This window comes from Xiphophorus couchianus, chromosome 12, assembly GCF_001444195.1.
Source record: "Xiphophorus couchianus chromosome 12, X_couchianus-1.0, whole genome shotgun sequence".
Taxonomy (NCBI): Eukaryota; Metazoa; Chordata; class Actinopteri; order Cyprinodontiformes; family Poeciliidae; genus Xiphophorus; species Xiphophorus couchianus.
This window is the reverse complement of record NC_040239.1, coordinates 16,806,911-16,829,573: the sequence shown is the minus strand read 5'-3', so window position 1 is coordinate 16,829,573 and position 22,663 is coordinate 16,806,911. Positions and strand designations below refer to the sequence as shown.

The 22,663-nt window shown below is 39.7% G+C and overlaps 1 protein-coding gene across 4 annotated transcripts in view; it reads left to right on the top strand.

Annotated features, from left to right (window-relative positions):
* Nucleotides 1-1,497: 1,497 nt before the first annotated feature.
* emid1 (EMI domain containing 1) overlaps nucleotides 1,498-22,663 on the top strand; it is a 67,316-nt gene continuing 46,150 nt past the window's right edge. For 2 of the 4 annotated variants that reach the window (XR_003597586.1, XM_028033940.1), the window contains exons 1-3: nucleotides 1,498-2,143; nucleotides 10,014-10,127; nucleotides 12,030-12,133. Coding sequence is in view for 3 of the 4 variants with exons in the window: in XM_028033940.1 (XP_027889741.1) it covers nucleotides 1,977-2,143; nucleotides 10,014-10,127; nucleotides 12,030-12,133 (385 nt within the window). In the remaining variant the exon portion in view is untranslated. The remainder of the gene's footprint in view (nucleotides 2,144-10,013; nucleotides 10,128-12,029; nucleotides 12,134-22,663) is intronic. The other 2 variants (XM_028033941.1, XM_028033942.1) reach the window with 1 other exon arrangement.

Below are 22,663 nucleotides of genomic sequence, written 5' to 3'. Positions count from 1 at the left end.
AGCTTTTGTTGTGACAATGCCGCTTTTGTCAGGAATGTTCTACATAGACTAAATTCTGATTGGTAGATGCAAATGAAAGAAACTCTGACAACCATTACCATAAAAATATTACGTTTTCTTTGGTCTGCATCCTCAAAAGCCCCGACCCGCACATGAGATCACAAGAATGCATCTCATTACCATTATTATGTAGTCTAATATGGTCCCGTCTGAATTGCAAAGGTTAAAGGTTAGACAGGCCCCTCCTCGGCCTTAACTAGTACGACACTCATAAAGAGTGAAGATTAGCACATGTTTATGACCAAACACAGGAGGGGAAGGATTGTGTTCCCCTGTTGAAAAAGAGGATGGAAAATGTTTCTTTGTAGTTAATGGAGCTTTATGTGACTGAGAAGATTTAGAGTAAATTCAGCGCAATGAAGACAATAGGCAGTGCAGCTCTTTCAGTTTAGAAAACAAAAGGGTGGAAAATGGAGGATGTAGAACTTCTTCTCCTAAAGTGACCATGGAGAAAGACAAAGAGCAATCTGGGAATCAGTGCTTGGAATCACTGCCTGGTGTCCTTAAAATGAAGAAGGTGCCACTAAAAATGGGAGAGAGGATCCCAAAATGCTGTCTAACTAATGATCAACCCTGCATTTCCACTGGTGCTGAATGTGGTAGTATTAGTGGTGAGATATGAAAGAACATTTTTATCAACTTTAGCTGAGTATTCAGCAGCAGGGGCATATTGCAGTCAGGCTGTATCTTCTGCAGCTGGTGCAGCTTAGAGGAACCACAGGCAGATAAATACCACAGGTCCCAGTTTTGGGTTACATTTCAGGTGTTTGGTTTGGAGTGGACCACTGTCTTACGGGTAATGGCTGCTTTTACAGAAAACCAACCCCAATTGACTCAAAGAGATGCACACTTCCTTTCAAAACTATTTACACTCCTTGAGCTTTTTTGAATTTCGTTTATCGCTTGAATGGGTTTTATTAGAAATGTATTTTATAGGCAACACAAAGTTGTACATATTTGTGAAGTGAATTGAAAATACACATTTATTATTAATATTATTGTTTTGTTTGTTTTTTACAAATAGACTTTTAAAACTCGTTGGATTTTCGTTCTTATCCAGTTTTCTTCTCTGTGATATTCCTAAATAAATTAAAATACAACTTATTATCTTTAGAGGGCATCTTAAGTTTTGATCTAGGGATAAATCTTGGTGCCCCGTGAACCTCAGAGTTTAGTGAACAAACTTCACCCTTTATACCGCTAAAGGGCTGGAAGCTATGCGCCAAACAGGTCAGAAATAAAATGTTAAAGAACTTATTGTTGTGTTAATTTAGAAAAGGAAAGGAATTAAGATTATTTGACAAGAATTTGTAATAATTGAAAATTATATTTATCACTTTCTAATATGATACCGTAAAAGGCGGTGGTATAAACGCTTTAGTGTGTGTGGTGCCAAAGAGTTGTTGATTTTGGAGCCACCCTGAGAGGCAGCAGTACCCATAATTCATTCTGTGCGTTAAAGTGGCGTCGCCGTGAGCGCGCATTGCCCTCCGTGCGGGGCAGAGTGAGAAAGACCCAGCAGGCTGAGCTTTTAAAACACCGCAGGAGACTATAAAGCTGCTCCATGCCCGCTGCAGGATCGGACCTCAGACAGGCGGAGGAGACGGGAGGACAACAGCGTTCAAGGTTCAGCCGCGGAAATCTGAGCTCTGCTCCAGACGCAAGCGCCGCCACAGTTCGACCCAGTCCTCTTGTCTCAGGGGAGTTAAATCCGACTGCGTTACGGATGCATTAGTGTTGGACAGTTTTCTACTCATTTCCACTCAGTGATTATGCTGCCTGTCTTCCGTTGCCGCCCTGCTTCAGTTTGACACATCTGAGCTGGACCCGCCGGCCGGACTGATCCCTAACTGGACCAAGAGTTGGACTCGTTATCGCAAACTGTCCCGGTCCGTAGTTTAAATCCCCAGAAAAAGATGGGATCCCACCATCTAGACGCGCTGTTCAGGAAAAGTTTGCTGTGGACGGTGCTGATCCTCTGGATGTCCATGTTTGCTAACGGGACCTGGAAGACTGGACTTTACAAAGGATATTCAGCCGGGTCGCAGAAAGCAGCCACTCACACCTCAGTCTACCAGAAAAAGTAAGAAGCGCACCATCTTATAGTCACTTATTTATACTATACCAGTGTCTAGTATTTTAAAATTACTTGTTTACACATAAAATTATTGGCATCCATTTTTGAACCTCGTGCGTGATTCCTTCACTGCGTGACTTGGTAGATTTACTCTCAGAACCGTTATTGATTTTAATAAGGAAATGATATTGTAAAATGATTGATCGCCTTATAGGGGTTTCGCTGACAGAGGTGTTTCTGAGCAACATCTCTGTACTCAAAGGGCAGATTAGGTCTGTGTAAGAGTTCAGTACAAAGATGAGAGGAAATGTATTTTCTACAAATAAGTATCCAAAGGACTTTTTCAAATTTTTGTCATATTGCAACCACAAACATAACTATAGTGTATTGGGTTTTTGATGGGATAGAACAACATGAAGTACCACATACTTATAATTTCAAATTCAAAAAATACTTTATTGCTACCATAGGGGAATTAAATGTTGTAACTCATATCAGTTCAAATTTCTTCAGAGTTATTGTAGGCAGCAATGATGGTTGGCAGGAAAGATCTCCCCAGCAGATGACAGCAGAAAAGATGATACTCTCAACAGACTTATAGACAATCTGCAGCATCTTTCTTCAAACCTTGAAGGATCTTAGCTTCCTCCAGTCTGCTCTGTCTCCTCTTATAGACGGCTTCACTGTTGCAGCTCCAGTCCAGTCTGTTGTCCAGGTGAACACCGAGGCATTTATATTCCTCATCCACTGTTGCTTCTTCTCCCATGATGGAAATAGGGTTTTTATCTAACCCTTTTTCTTCTGAAATCTACAATAAACTCCTTTGCTTTGATCGCATTCAAGATGAAATAATTGTACCCTGACACACATATACACTTCTTTGCTGTCTCATCTTAATTTCATCAAAAATAAATGGTTTTTTTTTTACAAAATAGTTCTACTTTACAGTCGCATTTTGCTGTAATTACCTCTGTGAGTGATTTCTGTTAAGATTTCACCAGTTTTCTACATCTTGATGCTGAGATTTTCTCTTCTCCTTCTTAGCAAAACTATCTGAAGCTCAGTGAGATTGAATAGATGGGGGTCTGTGCACAGCAGTTTCAAGGTTTTTTTCCCCCTCAAGTCTTGTCAATTATTTTTAGACCTGAACTTTGACTGGACTAGTACAAAAAATGGACATTGTTTGCTCTAAGCTGATCAATTTGGCTGTATGTTTAGTGCTGCTGGTAGGTGAACCTTCAAACTACTCGCTAGTCTTTTGCAGCCAGTAACAAGGTTTTTCTGCTATTACTCTGCATTTTACCTTCTTCTATTGTCTCATAAACCTTGACTAGATTTCTCGTTTCTGCTGAAGATAAACAGGCCCGCAACACCATTCTGCCACCACTATCTGTCTACAGAGATACAGTGTGGCTAGTGTCATCTTTTCCCGCACACATAATGTTTTGCAATAGTAAAAAACTCAATTTTTGTCAAATTTATTCAGAGTATTTCTTTCCACTTGTCTGTTTTCCCTCCCTACTTGACGATAACAAGCTGCATTGCCACTGTGGGACTTTGTAATGTTTATTTTGTTTATTTTTATTCTGTTGTATGTTGTTTTTAACTTCTTTGTACAAGCACTTTGAATTGTCTTTGGCTGAAAGGTGCTATATAAATAAAGTTGCCTTGCCTTTATGGCTTTCTTTCAACAATGTGTCAAACTATTTGTCAGCTTAGTTTGACAAATAACAAAGCTTATTTGTCAAACTAACAAATAAGCTTAGTTTGATTTGTCAACAGATTTTCCCACCTGAGCTGTGAATTTCTGCAGCTCCTCCTGAGTTACTTATGGCCTCTTGGCTGCTTCTCTGGTTAATGTTCTCCTTGGCCTCCCTGTAAGTTTAGGTGGATGGATTAGTCGATTTGCAGCTGTGCCGTTCCCAGGTGATGCGGGTCGAACGGTGCTGTGTGGGATATTGCTTTCTAACTTAACAACACAACTTCCATTCGTCCACCACTTCGCCTCTTGCGCTCCCCTTGCCACTCGCATCCAGATGTTTGTTGACGTGTTTACCAAACACAAGCCGCTGGGACACCACAGCATCTGGGCTTGTTTTGGGAAGATGTCAGCGCTTGTGTGCAGGAAAAAAGCTGCTGCTGTTCCGAGTCAGCCGCTGTCCTTAGAAAGGTCAGAGAGTCTGAAGTGAAATGAAAGGAGCAGGACGTCTCGGTTTGGTCTGGTGTTACTGTGTACACACCAGTTAATGGTGTCAATCAGCCCATCCGGAGCCAAAAACAATTTCTCAATGTTTGTCCCCAGCAGCCAGGGGATAAACTGATCTTGAGTAATTTTCTGACATGTTATGTCACTCAGTAGGAACCTTTTTCAGTGATTATTATACTTCAGAGCATCACTATGCTACTAGGGTGGATAAATCTTTAGTACTGGAAGTTTGACACGGTTGGAAAACTTATCATGTTCTGTGAGCATCTAATTCCTCGCCTTGCTTATTCATTGAAATGAAGGTTACTGCAGGTTTAAACAAGACAGCCTTTGATTTTATCTTTTCAAATAACCTTAAATACATCTACTGCTTCAATGACAGCTGGCTACATTCCTGACAAACTACTTATTGGATTAAACCACGTGTCAAACTCGGGGCCCCGGGGCCAAATCTGGCCCACTATAATGTTTTATGTGGGCCAAATTTGGCCAAGATAACTTATGTGCGCCGAAATACCTCTCTATCAATCAAATCAAATCTGTTTTTATTTGTATAGAGCCAAATTAAGTCAGTGTGAAAATACTTTCAATATTGTTTTACTTTCTGAATGCAGAGACAGCCATTTATTGAAATAACAACAGTTTGTTAATGGGTGGTTGTATCAATACATTCTGCATCAACCGGCCCTTTATGGACATTCATGATCTGGATATGGCCCAAAATGAAAATGAGTTTGATGCCCCTGGATCGAACAGACTCTCAGAACCATCATGATATTTATTAGCATCTTCAGGTGTTTTATCATTCAAAGAAATAATCCCAGCCTAAAGAAACCTATCTTGAGGTTTTCCATAGAGGAAAAATAAAGTGAGAATTAGAGGTTGATAGACGTACGAATGCTCTACTCACTGTCAAACTGAGGAGTTTGTACATGCAATGAGTACATGGCATGTTGGAAATTGTTAATATTGCTTGGATTTTACTTTTGCATGGTATTCATGCTATGTAAACCTTTTCAATCTCTGTCACGGGACGTCCACATACTTAAACGTATTTTATCCGGATTTTTATGGGATAGACCAACACAATGTAAAACATAATTGTGAAATTGAAAGAAAACAATACATGGCTTTCAAAACATTTTCTTCAACTAGAACTCTAGAATACGAACTCTTTGGTCATGATATGCGGATCATGATGTAGACTTCCTTCCTAGGAGAGTTGGACTTATAAGATGAGAAGCTCCATCATCGAGTGTTATATTGGAGTGGAGCTCTACATTGAAATAAGTCAGCTGAGCTGGTTCATTCATCAAATAAGGATGCCTCCCTATTAGAGGTTTACTAGAAACATCACACTGATGGTAGTGGATAGTCTTGCTGGAGGGAGTCTCCATCCCCTTTGGCCTGGGAACACTTTGGGATTTCCCTGAAAGAGCAACAGAGTGTTTCTAAGTGGAGCGATGTCTGGGTTTCCCTTAGGGATCTGTTGCTATAATTCAATCTCTGATCACCATATCCAAGTTAAAACCCCTCTAAAGAACAGCTCTCCATGGTTTGTGTCAGTTGAGTCCTATTTTTTTTTTTACACTCATTCTTAAAACACTAGAAAACCCACAAACCCTTAACAGACAGAGGAAAGCTCAGGTGTCCAAATCAGAAAACTCAAAACAGACAAAGACAAATGACTCTTCTTTGTCTTTGCTGAAAGAGTCACTTAGCTCTGACTTTGAGGTCCTGTTTGTGCTGTTTTGATGATGCTGCACACGGACACAGTATTCTGAACTAACTTATTTGTTAACTCCTCCAAAAATAAAGACTGAATATAACTAATGTCAGGTCTATTTTTTCAGAGCGCCAGGAATGTAGAGCTCATTAATTTCACCTTGACTCGCACTCTTTATTTGTCTTTTTGTCATTTTATGTTGAACCACATTTATCTTAAGCCTCCCCCTGTCTCCCATGGGACCAGCTCTGCTTTGTAATTGTCTTTTTTCATTTCTTTGCTCCCGTCGGAGTTTGAGACCTTTAGGACAAAATGACCTCTCCTTTCCTTTAGCCATTTGCTGCATCGGTCTTTTCTCCTCTTTTCTCCCCTGAGTTTTTTCCAATGACAGAAATCTAGAAAAATTCTCTCCTCTCTGCATTAGCGTTAGTCCTCTTCTGTCTTCTCCTGCTGTTGAGAATAGATGTCTGGATGGAAATGTTTTTCTACCAGAGAATCATCTGCGTTTCGATTTCGGTTCACATCGCAGTTGTTCCTCTCCGGTTTTCTCCCCCTTGCATAGTAAGGAGTAAGTGTAAGCATGCAGCATGTCTGGGTGAAATGAGGGCACGCTCTTTAGCTCCAATGTACCTTATAAGCTTTTTCTTTGTTTTGCATCCTGTCTGCATTTGCATACATTAGAAATAAGAATTCATTTCTCTTTTGTTTTGTCTTCTCCACCACTTGCCTTCTGTAGCGCTGAGGAACAGATGGGACAAAGCTGTGATTTCTTTCTTAACTCTTGGCTGTGGCTACGTGCGACGGAGACGGCGGATGATTTATTTAGCTAGGGCCTATAGCATTCAGAGTGTGCCATGTGTGCTTTGAGACCTGATACTCACTGAGGGCCCACTTGGTGTTTTGCCAGTGAAACAGCATGGTGCTGGTGGGTTTCACACTTCATAACACCCGGGTGCCTCCACTAAGGGGAAGGTGTTGACCATGAACCATTTAAGAGTGAAGGATTAGTGCAGCGAGCACCTGTGCTCCTTGTTACAGGAGTTTTCAGCATCTTGTCAGGAGAAGAGAAAGTGAGTTTGCGATATGTCTTTATTCAGTTGATGCAATTGCAGTGACCACAGTTCAATTAATAATGTCTTTTATTAATTGAACTGAACAGCCTGCAGTTTGCTTATTGCTGTGGAGCTGGAATTGAAGACTCTTATCAAACAACCTGCTTTACCAAACCCACTGTTATCTGGACAAAGCGGGCAGCACTGTGAGGACTGTGTTTTTTGATTTATCCAGTGAATTTAAGGGTGCCGCAGGAGCACCACAGGGGACTGTACTCTCATCATTCCTTTTCATGCTGTACACTTCAGATTTTCAGCACAAGTCAGACTCCTGTCATCTACAGAAACACTCGGCTGACTCTGTGGTTGTCTGATGGATCAGAGATGAACAAGAAGCTTAGTACAGCAAAACAATCATCCTGCAGCGAATATCAGAGCACCCCCTCCCACTCAGCTCCTCCAGACTAGCGTCAGTCTCAAATACTAAGCAATTAACTCTGCTGAGATTATTGCATAAGCTACTTCTCAGTGTAATGGTCCTAAGAACATTGTAAACAACTTAATGGAGAGACGTTGTTGTGATGATGTTAAATTCAAGAGCAGGAGCTCCTTAAAGAGACAGAGACCAAATTTCAAGGTGTTAAATTGAGAAGTCAAATTCCTTTTAAAAAGAAATTACATAATATTTTTTATCACAACTGAAGGTAGTATAGTTACTTGATTGTGCTGTAAACTATCACTGTGTGCCTGGAAAAGGCTTACTATAATCCTGCCTCTCTGTATGTGATCAACATACAGTGAAATTTACAACAAACAAAACATTTCAGAGAGTACTTCTGTTTGGCATAGAGGGACCTAACTGTGGCATTGGGCATTTTTTTATTGAAAATGTGTATTACTTAAAAAGAGAATAAATGAAAAAAAAAAAAAAAATATATATATATATATATATATATATATATATATATATATATATATAGTTTTTTTATTTTTGTGTAAAATTGTACAACTGAAATAAAATATTAATTAATCTTAGATTTTTTCACACATCTTCACTCAGCATGTGTTAAATGCCCGCATGCTAACATCTTAAGACCGCTTTAAAGTTTATATAAGCCAAGCAACTATTCAGTACTGTATCCCAAACCCCAGCCTTGTTTCATTTATTGGAGCAAACGCGGTGGGGAATTTCCTTTTTGCCAACAGCGTACATGCAAAGAGAAGGAAAACGGGGAGACCATAAACCCTTCCCCCAATTTCCTCCACGTAACCCCCGGGAACCGCCTGTGTCGTTCCCAGGTGAAACCTCCTGTCGGCCTGGGAAACTCAGACGTTTATCTGTTGGGTCTGGAGGAGTCGCTGTTAGGACCTCATCTTATAGTGAATATAATTTCCTCTACCTGGGAAATATTTTTTAAAGGCATAGATTTTCTACCAGTAACTTGAGAAGTAACTGTATTGTAATGTTAATTTAGGGTCTCTTAAAAGGAAGGATAGATCAAGATGTATTAAACCTAGACAGACTGTATATTTGTGTAATGTGGGATAAGAATTCAGTTTTACTTATAAATTGTTCTTTTTTAATCAAAATTGTGTTTATCTAGATTAATTTGGAAAAGTAATTCTCCTTCAAAGGTTTTATAAAGTTTATAAAATAAACGCTACATGAGTGGGAAGAAGTCAAAATGAATTCAGAAATCATAGAAAAATGTATATCTTCATGTCAAAAGTCAAACCCATTGAGCAGAACCAGAACATCAGTCAGCTCACGTGTGTGTGTGTGTGTGTGTGTGTGTGTGTGTGTGTGTGTGTGTGTGTGTGTGTGTGTGTGTGTGTGTGTGTGTGTGTGACCAGCAGAGCATGTGGGGGTTGTTAAAGGGAGCAGCTTCACATCCTTTGCCTTCAGCAGTTTTCGTTAATGTAAACTGTCTCTGATGCATACAAACATATGGCCGAACATATTGACAAACAGAACAGTCCATTGGTCCTGGATACTCCCTGGCAGCAGAACACATGAAGCTTGGTCTTTGCGCTGCGGCTGCGCGGTCTGCTTTGTGGTTTCTACAGCTTCCGTTTATACATCCATCGATTGTGTACAAACTGATCATGCTAATTGTTCTCCTATTTCTCTAACAGCTTGTCATTCAGCAGCTTTCCCAAGTTTTTTTTCTCATAAATGAATGCCATGTGATTTGTGATTAGAGAGATGGGTTCAAATGTTGGCTTTATAGCTAAATGTTTCTCAGAGTCATCTCCTGTGTGATATCATTTTGCTCCTCTAAAAAAGGGCTTTCAGACAGGATTTAACTCAACCTATTCTCAGTGTTTTTATATCTTTTACACAACCAGATTTCTTTTTAAGACTGCTACATTAAAAAAGCATCACTTTATGTTTTGGGTACCTGTGCTGTAATCACATGGTCTCTAAATCATCTGCATGGTTTAGTTTCTCAGTAGCAACAGTGAGTCCCAGTAATGTCTTAGAAGCCATCTATGGGAAGGCGGTGAACTCGTGACCCGGCTGTAACCCGTGTTAAAAATCCACTCCAGAAAAACTCCACCTCCTCCAAGACCCCAGCGCCAGCGGATGTGCATTGATAGAGGACCAACGTCAGAGTAAATACAGCCATCAATGCACTCATTGGGAAAATTGTGGCTGATTAAAACCATGTAAACACCATGAGGAAGTCTCAAAACAAAAGGGCGGGGGAGGGAGGAACAAAGAAAACCAACTGGGACTGCAAGGCTAATTAGCTTTTGTAACAGCGTGTGATTGAAGACGTTCGTCTCGGCCAAGTTAAAAAATGTGATTTTGTTTTTTATCTACAAGCAACAAATGTTCATTCTGCCCTTATTTGTATCTCTGCTTGACTTGCCTGTTTGTTTCTGCAGGAACTGGTGTCCTCATACAGTAACCAAAACAGTGACCTGCCAGGTGCAGAACGGGACGATCCTCCAGCGGGTCTACCAGACCTGCCGCTGGCCGCAGGGATGCTCAGGAGGCAGGTGAGAGGTCAAGGGGACCTTATGGACCCCGCTCCGCAACACCATCATAAACCCTTGATCTTCAGCTCTTTGAAAGCGGACACAATTCAGTAATTATTTAGTTCAGACATTTTTACAGCTACTACAAAAGCACCGTGTTACATAGGGGTTGAAAGCTCAAAAAAGACAAAACAGAGCAACTTTGTAGTACTTTGTCCAGGCTTCCTGTTATCTGCTTTACAGGTTAGTTTGGATTTTTGTAAATTAGGTTTTATGAAGTATTTACTGGTAATAGTTTCCTTACCTGCAGTGGAAATATATAATTTCACCATGAGCTTGAGGAAAAATTAAGGAACTAGCTAGTCAGATGTTGGTATAAATCTTTCTCCTCAGCTCATTTGAGGGATCGACTGTCAGTCAGGATGATTTTCAAACAACTACGAGACTTGACAAGTACAGGAGCATATTTTCTAAACATATCTTTATTTATCATGTATGAAAATTAAAAGGCTACCATTGGGCTAAAGCAATCATGTGGCAGATTCAACCAAAGTAACTTTCCATAGAAACACAGATGTTGTCCTGCTTAGCAACAGTTTGTTGTGAAATTGTAGGCTATCTATATCTGCTAACTTTCTATCATGCTGATTTGAACTTCCTCATTTTGAGTTAATTGGCTAACATGTTTTCTGTCTGACCAGATTTTAGCCATTCAGACGCCCAATAGAGCATCTTCCTGACACAGACAATGAAGTTATAATCTTACCGTTATTTTTGGTGAATCTCACCAACTTTCCACCTCATTGAACATGTTTTAATGAACCTCTTTTCACCTTTCACTTTCAGTCACATTAAAACCAACTTAATCTTTTACACTTTAATTCAGTGACATTTTGGTGGGGGGGATTAAGACAGTTCAAATCCTTTTGCTTCAAATGTGCTCTTAAGAAGTCTTTGTTTGAAGGACCAGATTGTGCCACCCCTCCACCCACACAATACAAAAAGAAGTAGGGAACCTGAACTCTCCCTCCATGTGAATGTGAAAAGCATAGGGGAAGAAATTCTAGAATTACAATTCAACCCTACTGCTATTTGTTTTGTATACAGACTTTATAAAAGAACAGATAATTGTAGGTTGATATAGATTTAAAAACCTGATTCATTCAGTGCTGAGAGTAACCAGACACTTTGTAAAACATTTCAGGGAGCATTCGACTGGAGTCCACGAATAAGAGTCGTGGACGAATAAGACTTGGAGAACAGTTTTTCTGTTCTCCAAGAAAAACTACAAACTTTTAATGATTGAAATGATGAATTACCTTCTAAAGTCTTGAGTTTTATGTATATCTGCATTTGTAATGGGGACATTCATAGCACTAGCTGTACAGCTGTCCTACTCCTCAATACACATTTTTTATAGAGATGCACTAATCCCAATTTTACCCCCAGTTTTTGATTTTAAACAGATTAGGCCTGCTGATATGACGCTTTCCTCGTAAATTGCGCCCAACATTGCTCTGCTTTGTCTTACTTAATTTTATACATCTAATGGATACCAAAAATAGGCAACTTTAAATCTTCTTTACTTTGTGACAGCGTCCACTACAAACAGCGCTGTTGTCATCATAAGTTGGAGTTGAGGTACGGTATGTTCATCGATAGGAGGAAGACCTAATTTGTACCTTTCCAACTGGCCGATCAAGCTAAAAGTCAACAAACTCTTGTCAATATTTGTTTGTTGGTGCATCTATATGAGTAAAAAGTTGAGTCATATATGATTATGTTTGTTTATTCTTCTCACATGACAGACTTTGAACAAAATATGTAAATATAATTTTGACAGGTGGCTCAGATGCACAGAAAACAAGAAAATGAGAGTAAACAATTGATTCTAATCACACTTATCTGTTTTGTGTTTTTCAGCTATAAGACAGTGGTGAGACCATCTTACAAAGTGGTGTACCGCACTGTGACCTCACTCGAGTGGAAATGCTGTCCAGGATTCAGCGGCACTGGTTGTGGAGAAGGTAGGAGACGACTAAAGGAGGATTTTGTTTTGGAATATGGACATAATTAAAAAAGGACAGGAGTGAACATTGGGACCTTTTTCTTTTACTGTTTTCGTTTTCCCTTCTCCTTCTCATCTGGCTGACTCATCTGTCCCTATTCCTCTTTTTTCATTAAAGCCTCATAGCCAGCATACAGTATGTGCCCTCCGCTGTGCTTGTGCAAGTAATACTTTCAAACAGGAGTGATTTCCATTAAGCTTATATAAGGCAGCCTCTGTCCCTTAAATGAAGTTATGAAATAAGAGGCTGTGGCTTCCTCAGGGTGAGTCAAATACCTCGGCTCTCTTAATCAGCTGTAATGTCTTTATTCCAGCAGTAAATTTAGCCCGTCAAGTCTTTTTCTGTACTGTGGTTTTCATATTTATGGTCCAGCTGGAACCAACTCTTCATCTTCTTAAAGTGCCATGCTGTTTTCATTTCTCAGCTCACACACACACACACACACACACACACACCCTCGTAGAGCATAATGACTTTCCCTGGCACTAGTCTGCAGGTCTCTGCCGTCTGGGGAGGAGGGTGGGGCATCTGTTTATGTCGTGACCCGGAGCTTGAATGGGTGTAACATAAATTGTCAGACCGTGCATGACAAAGGACAATAAATGTTTACAGTGGTTAAAGTGGTCACTTTTTTGTGGTGATGAAAACAGAGGCTGTATACTTCTTTTACGCTCGCTCTCCCAGGTGAACCCTCCCTCTGGTCTGCGGTCTGCTGCAGCACAGCTTCAGTTTAAGAAAAATATCTCCACTTTCCCCGCTTGCTTAAACTTGCACACGCCGAAACCACCCAAATGCACCGCCTGATTTAAACCCTCCCCACTCTTGAAAGACGAAAAACACATTCTCAGTCAGACAGCGCAGACTTTACTTAACAAAAGGAGAAAACACACAGAGTGAAACTGGGAGGAAATTATCCAATTAAGTTGTTGCTAGAGGAGATCCCCCCCCCTGGTTGTCATGGCAGTGGGGGTCTACCAAGCCAGCGGGGATGCTGGGATTAGCCACTTATCAGAGCGTCGTTCCGGGTGGCTCAGATCACAGACGCTGCTGAGTAGCAGTGACAGCTCCCATTCACGGGGCTTTTACTCCTCTGCACTGTGGATGCCATCCAGGGCCACCGGCACTTTGTTCTGCTCCTGCCTCGTGAGCAGAACCCGTGCCAGTGGAGAACCTGATACCCCACTGCTGTCTGTCTGGTTCTACTACTTAAGGAGAAACAAAGGCTCGCTGCCACAGGGGTGAACCTGGAGGCTAGACCCTGCTTAAAGTCTGAAACCATAGTGTTGCCAAGTGAAAGTTAGGCTGCAGTTCAATGGGTGTAAGTTTGAAATCACATCTTCAGAAAACCAGTGTGGATGACAACGAACACCTCTTAAGACTTGGAGTGCATCTGATTTTAAAAAGTCATAAGAATCTAACCTGCCTCGATGCTGAAAGGGACTAATTATGAATTAATGATTTCAATTTAGTGTATTTTTAAGATCTCAGTTTTTCTGACTGTTTTTTTTTAGCCGTTTTTACTATTTTTTTTACAATGCCTACCTAGTTACACCTTTTTTTATTCATTAAATAATATCTGGTGTAAAACTAATATAACATTTAAGAAAATGAACATTGCATGTTGGTGTGGAGCTGCACTGCTGCTTTAGGACATTCTGCGCCTTGTGAATGTCCAATAATTGGTTTGTGACCATAAACTCATCTGCACTTAAATTATGTAACAAGACAATGATTCAAAGCACACCAGCAAGTTTTTTCTCTGAAAGGTTAAAAGTAAAGTACGGTCCTGTTCAAAGTCTGGAATTAAAAACAATTGAGATTCTGCAGCTTGATCTTTAAAAGAATGTTTATGATTGAAAACTTTCCCACTGTTTCCAAATTAGAACAGTTCTGCAAATAAATAAGGCCCAAAATTCATCCACAGTTGTGTAAAAACTCATTGCCAGTTGTCACAAACACCAGCAATCCAAGTACAATTACTTTAATGAGCTGAAGAAGCCCATCAAAGTAAACTGGAAACAAAGTGACAAAAGAAAAGCAAAAGCAGGAGATATCTGTAAAGGACCAGATGCTTCAAGACACTGTGTATGTAGGGTAGCCGGTGTATTTCAGTCCTTTAGTGAACTTTAATAATCATTCATCCATCGTCTGTCCCTGCTTATCCGTGCAGGGCCTCAAGGGGTCCGATTCATCTCCAGCAGTCATTGGGTGAGAGGTGGGTTACACCCTGGACATGTCGCCAGTCAATCCCAGACTTTATAAACAATGTGACAAGTTAAGTTGTGTCTCTGCCTTTTGTAACTTTTGTGTTTTCAGGCTAAGCTTTACTCTGGGAGTGGCTTAATGATGGGCAGTTGCACTAAATCCAGCATCAGTTCAGACTGCATGAGAACTAGATGCCTCCGTTTCAGATCGGAGTGGACGAATACTTTTTCACAGCCCCTTAAGATGTGAGAGGAAACCTCACCCCCTCCATGCCGCTCAGCATGTGTAACTGCACAGGTCCAGTCCGTTAAATATGACACGTCTCTGTTTCAATTTTGGATTGTCTGTCTGTACAATCAGAGCAGGACTGTGCAGAAACAAATAGTACAGCTTCGAGACAAGAGTTTGCTTTGACTGTGGCAGCAATGTTTTTTTTAGCCGTCATGCACAGAACGATTGGCTATAAGATCCAAAGATTACATCACATAATTACTGATAGACAAAAGTAACAGCGTAAAATAACAGTCCAGGAGGCAGGCATCTTTCACATTAGCTTTCTTTCTCTTTTCTCTCTCACCCCAAACTCTGAACTTGGCTGGAATTCCAGGTCACTGGTGTAATTACTGGGTCTTAATTGTTTTCCATTAGGTTTTGGAAATATTGTCTTACTTCTGGACCTGGAACACAATGCTCTTTATCTCTGATTGAGCAAAAAGGGGAAAAAATGGGGCTAAGTATTTGCAGATGGAGGCACTTTCATTGCATGCCAGAAACGGGGATTTAATGTATGCCTGTTTGGCTTTGGCATACCAAGAAAGTAAAAGCTAGTTTTCAGTGGGGATCTCTCAGCTTATGCCACATTTAACACAAATATCAAAATTGCACCTCATTTAGAGGTAATTTTGTGATGAGAATATCAAATTTAGCCCTTAAAAGCAGCATTATTATATTAGAGCTGACTTGAAATGCCTCAGGAAAGGGATGAAGGGTGATTGCACTCTCAGCAGTCGTGTCTGTGAATTTATTGGGTTAATATTTTGGACTTCTTTCTCCCATCTGCTGATCTTGATAGATTTTGAAAAGTGTGAAGATGACACTTTACAGAAGCAGCACTTAATATGTTGGTTCGGATTCTGATTTATCGACCAAAAGCACTCGAAAGAAACATGGTGGCAGCTTATCGCAGGAGGAGGCTGTCGTTCAGAAAACGTATGGGGGAATGTAGAGTTAAATTAGCACGGCTGTCAAATCTTTACAGGTTTGAGAGGAGGAACTGGGGGGGGGAGGGATACCCCATCTAGTCATATCTTGCCGCCGAGCGGAGGTTGCGGTTTTTGGGTCACAATTACGGCATGACCGCGAGGCAGAGGCACGCTGTCAGTAATAAGCTGGAGAAATGTAATCTGTGTTTTCACAGCTCAGAGCAGCTTATCTCAGGCCTGCACGCTAAAACCCCGCACTTCAAACATCAGTCAGCTGCAGCTTGCAGTTTGCAAAGGAAAAGTGGTGGTGCGTGGAGGCCAGCGTACAGTATGTGTTTGCCAGAGTCAGCGTGTGGGTGGGAGAGCGAGGCGTCGAGGATTTATATACAGTGAGGGATGCAGCTGTTCTGTGTGATTAGTTGCTTTAGTGGCTGCAGGTTTTAGTAGCTGTGAGTGGAGCAACTCCACCCTGAGGTCTGAGGAGATGACCTCAACTCTAATCGCTGCTAGACCACACGGGTCTGCACTGTCAGAGTAATAACGCAGATCTTCAGCACCTCTACGTCCAGCTCTGCTATTTCCAGTCACATTCCCAGGTGTCCTGTGTATTTGGATTAGCAGGTGTTCCATAGTCTAGGTTATTCTTTCTTTTTCCGGTTGATTCAGATGTGAAGTGTTGTTGCGTGCTCAGGCTTTCTCTCGCATGTTTGAGAAGAAGAAAATATTCAGCACGCAGCTCACATGCAGAATTATGTAAACGGACAACTAGTGCAAACTGGAAACAGTCAAAGTTCAGACAAACCAGATCAAGAGATGAGATTACACTGAAAGGTGTCCAGCACAGTCACCCTGTGCTGGCAAGCCCAGAAGAACATTACCTCCATTAAGCAACACACGTAAGTGTCAGCCAGACATAAAAATAAAAAAATATATAACATTTTTCCTTCTTCTCTTCTTTCTTCTCTGTTTTATTTTGTCATTAGAAAGTAGTTACTGTAAAAGATTCAGATATGTTAAGGTGGGAACTGTATCCTGTAGATATGTTCTGTTCTCTGGGACCAACACTGGAAAAATACCACAAAGCATCAAATATAAAAATTTTATGTGACTGAACAGTACAAAGTTGTGGCTGAGTGTAAACCAAAATGAAAAATGATAGATTTTCTTCCCTTCTGATCTGAAAAGTGAGGGTGCATTTGTATGCAGCATTATGTTCAGGGGTTTTTGCGACACACAAAATGCTTTTCATGAATACTTGAAAGTAATTTTTTTTGCTCTCAGTTAAAATACAAACAAAACACATTGAACTTTGTGGTAATTTGACAAAAATGTGTTGAGGTTTAAGGCATGTAAATACATTTACTTCATACTTATGGGGGAAAGATATTTAAATTGACACAATGTTACTGTGAAAAGGGCTTTATTTTACTCCAATAACACAAAGTTGATTTTTTCAGGTATAATATTGATGCAGCCTAACTACAATTTTTTCTCTTTATTTTGTTCATTCAAGGAGATGAGAACAAAATGTTGAGTTATTCTCTGATGCAACCAGATCAGCTTTTAGGCAAATTATGAAAACATATTTTCCTGTCCTTTTGTTATTTTGATTCTTTACCTTATTGCTAAGCCTCTCCCATTTTCTTCTAATCCAAAATAAAAGCCTGTAAATCTAAGGGAATGCAGCTGTGCAGTCCTTTCACCAGACCTTCGTTAAAGTTTCATGCACCCTTAGCCTCGATTCTGAGTTAAAGTTTATGTATCTGGGCTCCGGACTGGAAATGTCTCTTCTGCTTACTGATTTATTTACGATTTCGCAAGACTTCCAGTGAGAGAACACAGAAAACTGCTTTTCCTGCAGTCGGAGGGAAAGGAGGCACGCACTCAGCGCTGCACGAAACTTTGAAGGATGGCAATAGACACGCACACAAACACACGAACACGGGAGTAAAACGAAGGCTTTTCCTCTCGGCGCTTGATGCCTGAGTGGACTGACAGATTGCCCCATCATGAGCAATAAGAGAAAAGATGTTATCTCCTTTTTTTTTTGTCCCGCTGTTGATCAAACTGAGTGGCCCAGAGACAAATTTTGTAGTTAGAAAGAAAAACCTTTAAAAAAACTTTTTTTTTTAGCTTTTTAAATCCTCTCCATGAGTGAAGGTGTGGAATGTACCTCCTTCATTAAAACTGCATTAACTCCATCTGCTCCCTTCTTTCATCTCATGACCATTTCTAACCATGCATATATACACTGTAGTTTTGCAGGATGTAGGTGCCACATATTAACACAGCACCACTGTTCTTAGTTGGACTGTGAGACGGTAATGAACCATATTTGAACGTTGTTCTTGGGACAATGGCAGCATTGACGTAGCAGGTAGACTCCCTGCAGCTGATGAGTTCAAAGGATCTAATCTGAAAGCTGGAAATCCCTCCTACAACCGTGAATGTTTTTAAACACAATATAAGGTACATACTGACTTCTGCTGCTGGATTATAAATCAAGCTACTGTAGAAAAGTTTCCTCCTTTGTCCAATGTATTTTTTTCAGTGGTAAAAACCAGTTTCTTGTTTTTTTAAGTTTAAATATGACTTAGGACTCAGCTGATGTGTATTTAGAGCTACTTAATTTTACTATTAAGTAAAACTATTTCATTTTACCTAAGTATTAAGTACTTGTAAGTACTTAATTTTACTTAATAGTACAGAGAAGTTGATTTCTATGTGAAGTCGACTTCTTCACAGAGAAGTTGACTTCCGACAGCAAATCAATCTATTTTTTTTTTTTTAGCTTAATCAGCCTTGACCAAAAATCGAGGCAAAAATCCGGAGACATTAAGGCATGGTCACTTGACGACGACATTGTTCAGGACAAAGAGAGCTTAAAATCTCAACACTGTAACCATTTTGTCTTGGTTTTAAAATAGTAGTAAAGCCCTGTTTTACAACAGCTGGAGTTTTCACACACAGTGTGACATCTCCTCTGCTCTGAATCTAAATAATTAATGACAGATCATGACTGGCAGTCAAAAAAATAGAAGCTACAGATTCTGTTCTTGCATTAAAGTTCTTAAAATAAGAATTGACTAAAATTGCAAACAGCAAAGTAAAAATTGGATTTCAGCGACAAAATTTAGATTGATGCACTTGTATAGACAACTAACGTACTTTTAATTCAGCTTTGGAAAAGTGGTTCGGTTTGATTAATTCCTGGGCCGCACTGAAATTTTAGTTGACTTGTTTAAGGGTTGCAAAAACATTCAGATAAGTTGGTATTTTTAAGAATTCCACATAAACCATAAATATTCATGTTACATATAGCTACCCAGAATTTCTAATTTGTCAAATTAGACACAGACTCCCTTTTTCATATGCTTACATCAGTCAGATGCAAAAAATTTCCTGTGCAACGCCGTAACCTCTCCTTTTACTGCTGCCTCTGTCCGCCTGCTTAGTGATGATAGCTAGAGCAGAAAAATAAAAAGTACAATAACTTTTTTAGATCAGCCTGTGTTTATTGTAATTCTTTTGTCGCTGTAATAAGTTCATAAACACGTATAGAGCCACATCAGAAGAGCTTCGGTGTTGTGGCTCAGTGGGTGGGGATTTTATGAACCTGAACTACAAACCTTCTCCCAGCCAGAGTACACTTAAGCGGAAACAGACCACTACATCACAGCCGTCTTGTTGTGACAACATCTTTTATGGCCTCTTGCCCTCCAACCCTCTGGCTTTGGGTTCAGTTTCCCACCAGCCAACCTCTTTGCTGGTAGTTGAGCTTTTCCCGAGGTCATGGCTGTGGGTACTTCTTTTGTTTTAGTATCCAAACGCAAAAACAGAATGAAATATTGCCCGTTTTTGAAGTGAGAACAATGGAAACAAGACTAGATGACCAAAGAGGTTGATATTCCATGTTGGTAGAGGTTAGCAATAAAGTATTTATATTTAATGAATGTTTTTGCATCTTATAACAATACAATGACAGACTTTAGTGTATTTGAAAAACTGTGCAAAAGTGTGATATTTGAGAAAAAATGTCATTGCAGTTAGAGTTGCAAGTTATTTGACCTTCATAGATAGCCCTGTGTTTAGCTCCATCTGTTTTCTCGTGAACTCTGACCTCCTTCTCTGTGTCTGAATATGATGCTGCCATCACCGTGTTTTAATGTGGTTTGTATGTAGGAAAAAATGATGGATCTTGGTATCATGCGACCACATGTTTTTCCACAAGTGTCCCTTTCATGGCTTGCAGTAAACTTTGACAACTTTTGTCATGAAGTGGTGGTGTTGAGGTGGTGAGGCAGACGCAGCAGACCCAGGATGCAGTGAGAAATGATGATTTAATGAACAAAATCCAAAACAGTCCACAAACACTAGGCAGCGGAAGCCAGGGCTCGACGCCGGTAGCAACCGGTTACACGAAAGGACAACACGAAGGACTGAGAGCACATTAGACGAGGACCCGACAGAGACGCAGAGACACAGGTGACACTAAATACACATGGGGTAATTAGGGAATGAGAAACACCTGGGAGTAATCGAGGGGAGAACAGGACAACACAGAGACACAGAAAACTCGAAATAAACACACAGAAAAACACAGAACATGACAACTTTATGAGAAAAATCAACTGCTATGATATTACAAAACATCCAACAGTCTCACTGTCCATGGAAATTTCTTTAGGTTCATTTAAAATACTGTGTTTTAGCATTTTTAAACATTTAAATATCTTCTAACTAATTGATATTTGCAGGTTTATTTGATCAGGCTTCAGTGAGTTCAGGCTCTCTACAGCGTTTTGTTTTTTTACTTGCTTGGACCACTCTAGAGCCAAAAAGTAATGTGCTTATGTGTCTGGATGTTTTGGGTTTAATTTTTGAGAGTCTTGATGTTCAATTCAATTTGATTTAATTCAATAAAACTTTATTTATCCCCTAAAAGCAATTAAAAAGGTGCAGAGAGCAGCAGCACCACATATACACACAGACATAACGGCGTAAAAACTGTTTTAAAAAGTGCAATAAACAATTAAATGCTAAAAAGAATTAGAATTGGTAAAATTGACAAATAGTTTTTAGTAATGGTGGAGCAGAGTTGAGATGATGCATTTCCTTTTTTTCCACTTTTGGAGTCACATATTCACACATATTGTGTGGAAATATGGGGATCCACACATGAAGCAACAACGAAGCGGGTCATACGGGTTATTAATAAAGCTGGTTACTATCGACATACAAATCCACTGTTTATTAAACCTGCTACCATGAAATTTTCTGATTTGGTTTTATTACAAAATAATGTAAATAATGTTTAGAGCAAAATTAAGTTTACTGCCAATTGGGGTGCAAAGACTTTTTACATTATGAATCCAAATCTCATTTACAACATGTTTTTAACTTTATAAGCTAAAAAAAAAAAAAGAGATAAAAAGAAAATCTTTTGCTGTCATTGGATTTAAATTATGAATTAATGAAAGCATGGACTTACGAGAATTTACTTAATTGTTGGTTTACAAAAAAATGGATGAGAAAGAAAATATTTGATGGCTATAAGGGAACATAACTTCAAATTGTGTTGTATCTGTTTTGACTTTGGATTTTTAAATTTTCTTTTATGTTTCTGTGTAGTGAGAAGCGATATGTTTTGGGGTTTTTTCATATGTTGTAATTATTTATGAAGGACTAACTTAGTTAAACTAAGGGACGGCATAAATATAAGGCTTGTGCCTGTACCTATTCAGTCAAGCTGTTTAAATAGTTGCTGTGTTTTGAAGTATGGATAATAAATTAGTTGATGACTGACAACACTAAGTAAAAAAATCAATCAACCAAATCAATCAGTAAAGAAAATTTTTGTTGTCTTGTTTTCCTTTAGTTGTTTAGTGACCCAGAGTTTATAATCTGGGAGTTTTGCTACTGTCTTGTTGGGATTATCCTTTCCACACAAAGTCACCATGTCAACCTGTTGCTTTATGTTACGAAACTTGTCCAGTCAGTGATCTTGAAACCTCCCTGCAGTCTGTTGCTGCTGACTGGAGGAGTAGTGAGACTCAGCAGGTTGAAATCATCAACTATGGAGTCCAACTCTAAACCTGTAGGTCCAGGTTTAGTGTTGGACTCTCTAAACCTGGATCTACGGATGGAGCCAACCACCAGAGTTGTTTGGCCCCATCAGGACCAACCAGCTCTGGTGTTTTCACTGGACCACAGCCTGAATGCACATGTTGGCTCCTTCACCTCGATCACGGCTGTAATCCCAGTCCAGAGAGGGTGTCTGCGCTTGTGTGTGTAGGGGTGTGTGTGTGCTTCCTCAGGTGTTTATGGTCCACTCAGTTGTTCATGCTCAGGGTCTTGCATGAAGCAAACTCACAGATTTCTGAGACACTAAAAACACCTTCCCTTCCCTTGAGACACATACATTCATCTAGTGCATATAGAAAAACACACGAATCACACAATAAATGCATCCCCCACCACATATGACTCTGGTCAGTCAAGGCTTATAAAGGCTGTGAACTCAAATTACTGAGTCACAGCAGTAATGAATGTGATTCACGACACTGACACTTTGAGAGGATTCAGGAAGCAGTGCAGCTTACACAGTCCTCAAACATGTTGCTAGTTTAGATAAATAATTTGATTAGGAAGAATTTGGGAAAAAAATATTAAGTCCACCTTAGTGGAAGATAAGACTAATTCTACTCTCATTGGCACTCATGTCTTTTTTTCTTTTCTTTTGCAAAAAAGAAAAATGTCACTTTGCTCTGTTTTTCTCCAGCGTCAAAATTACTACCAGCTTTCTGCAGACAGTATTTTTTTTTCTTCCAATCTATACAATGAAAACAATAAAATATAAAGCTACGTGTTATAAATATTGGTGGACATGAAGGGTAGAAGGTAACTTAAGTTGCAAAGAAGTAGTAAAAATTAACAAATACTGTTGGTGGTTTTCTCTAAAAGGAGAAGAATTGAGAGGATAGAGAATCCATGTACTTTCTTGCTATGTACTCTTCAAAACATGCCTGAGTATTAAATTCTGCAATGTTACTATAAAATTTAACAAATACAATTTGAGGAA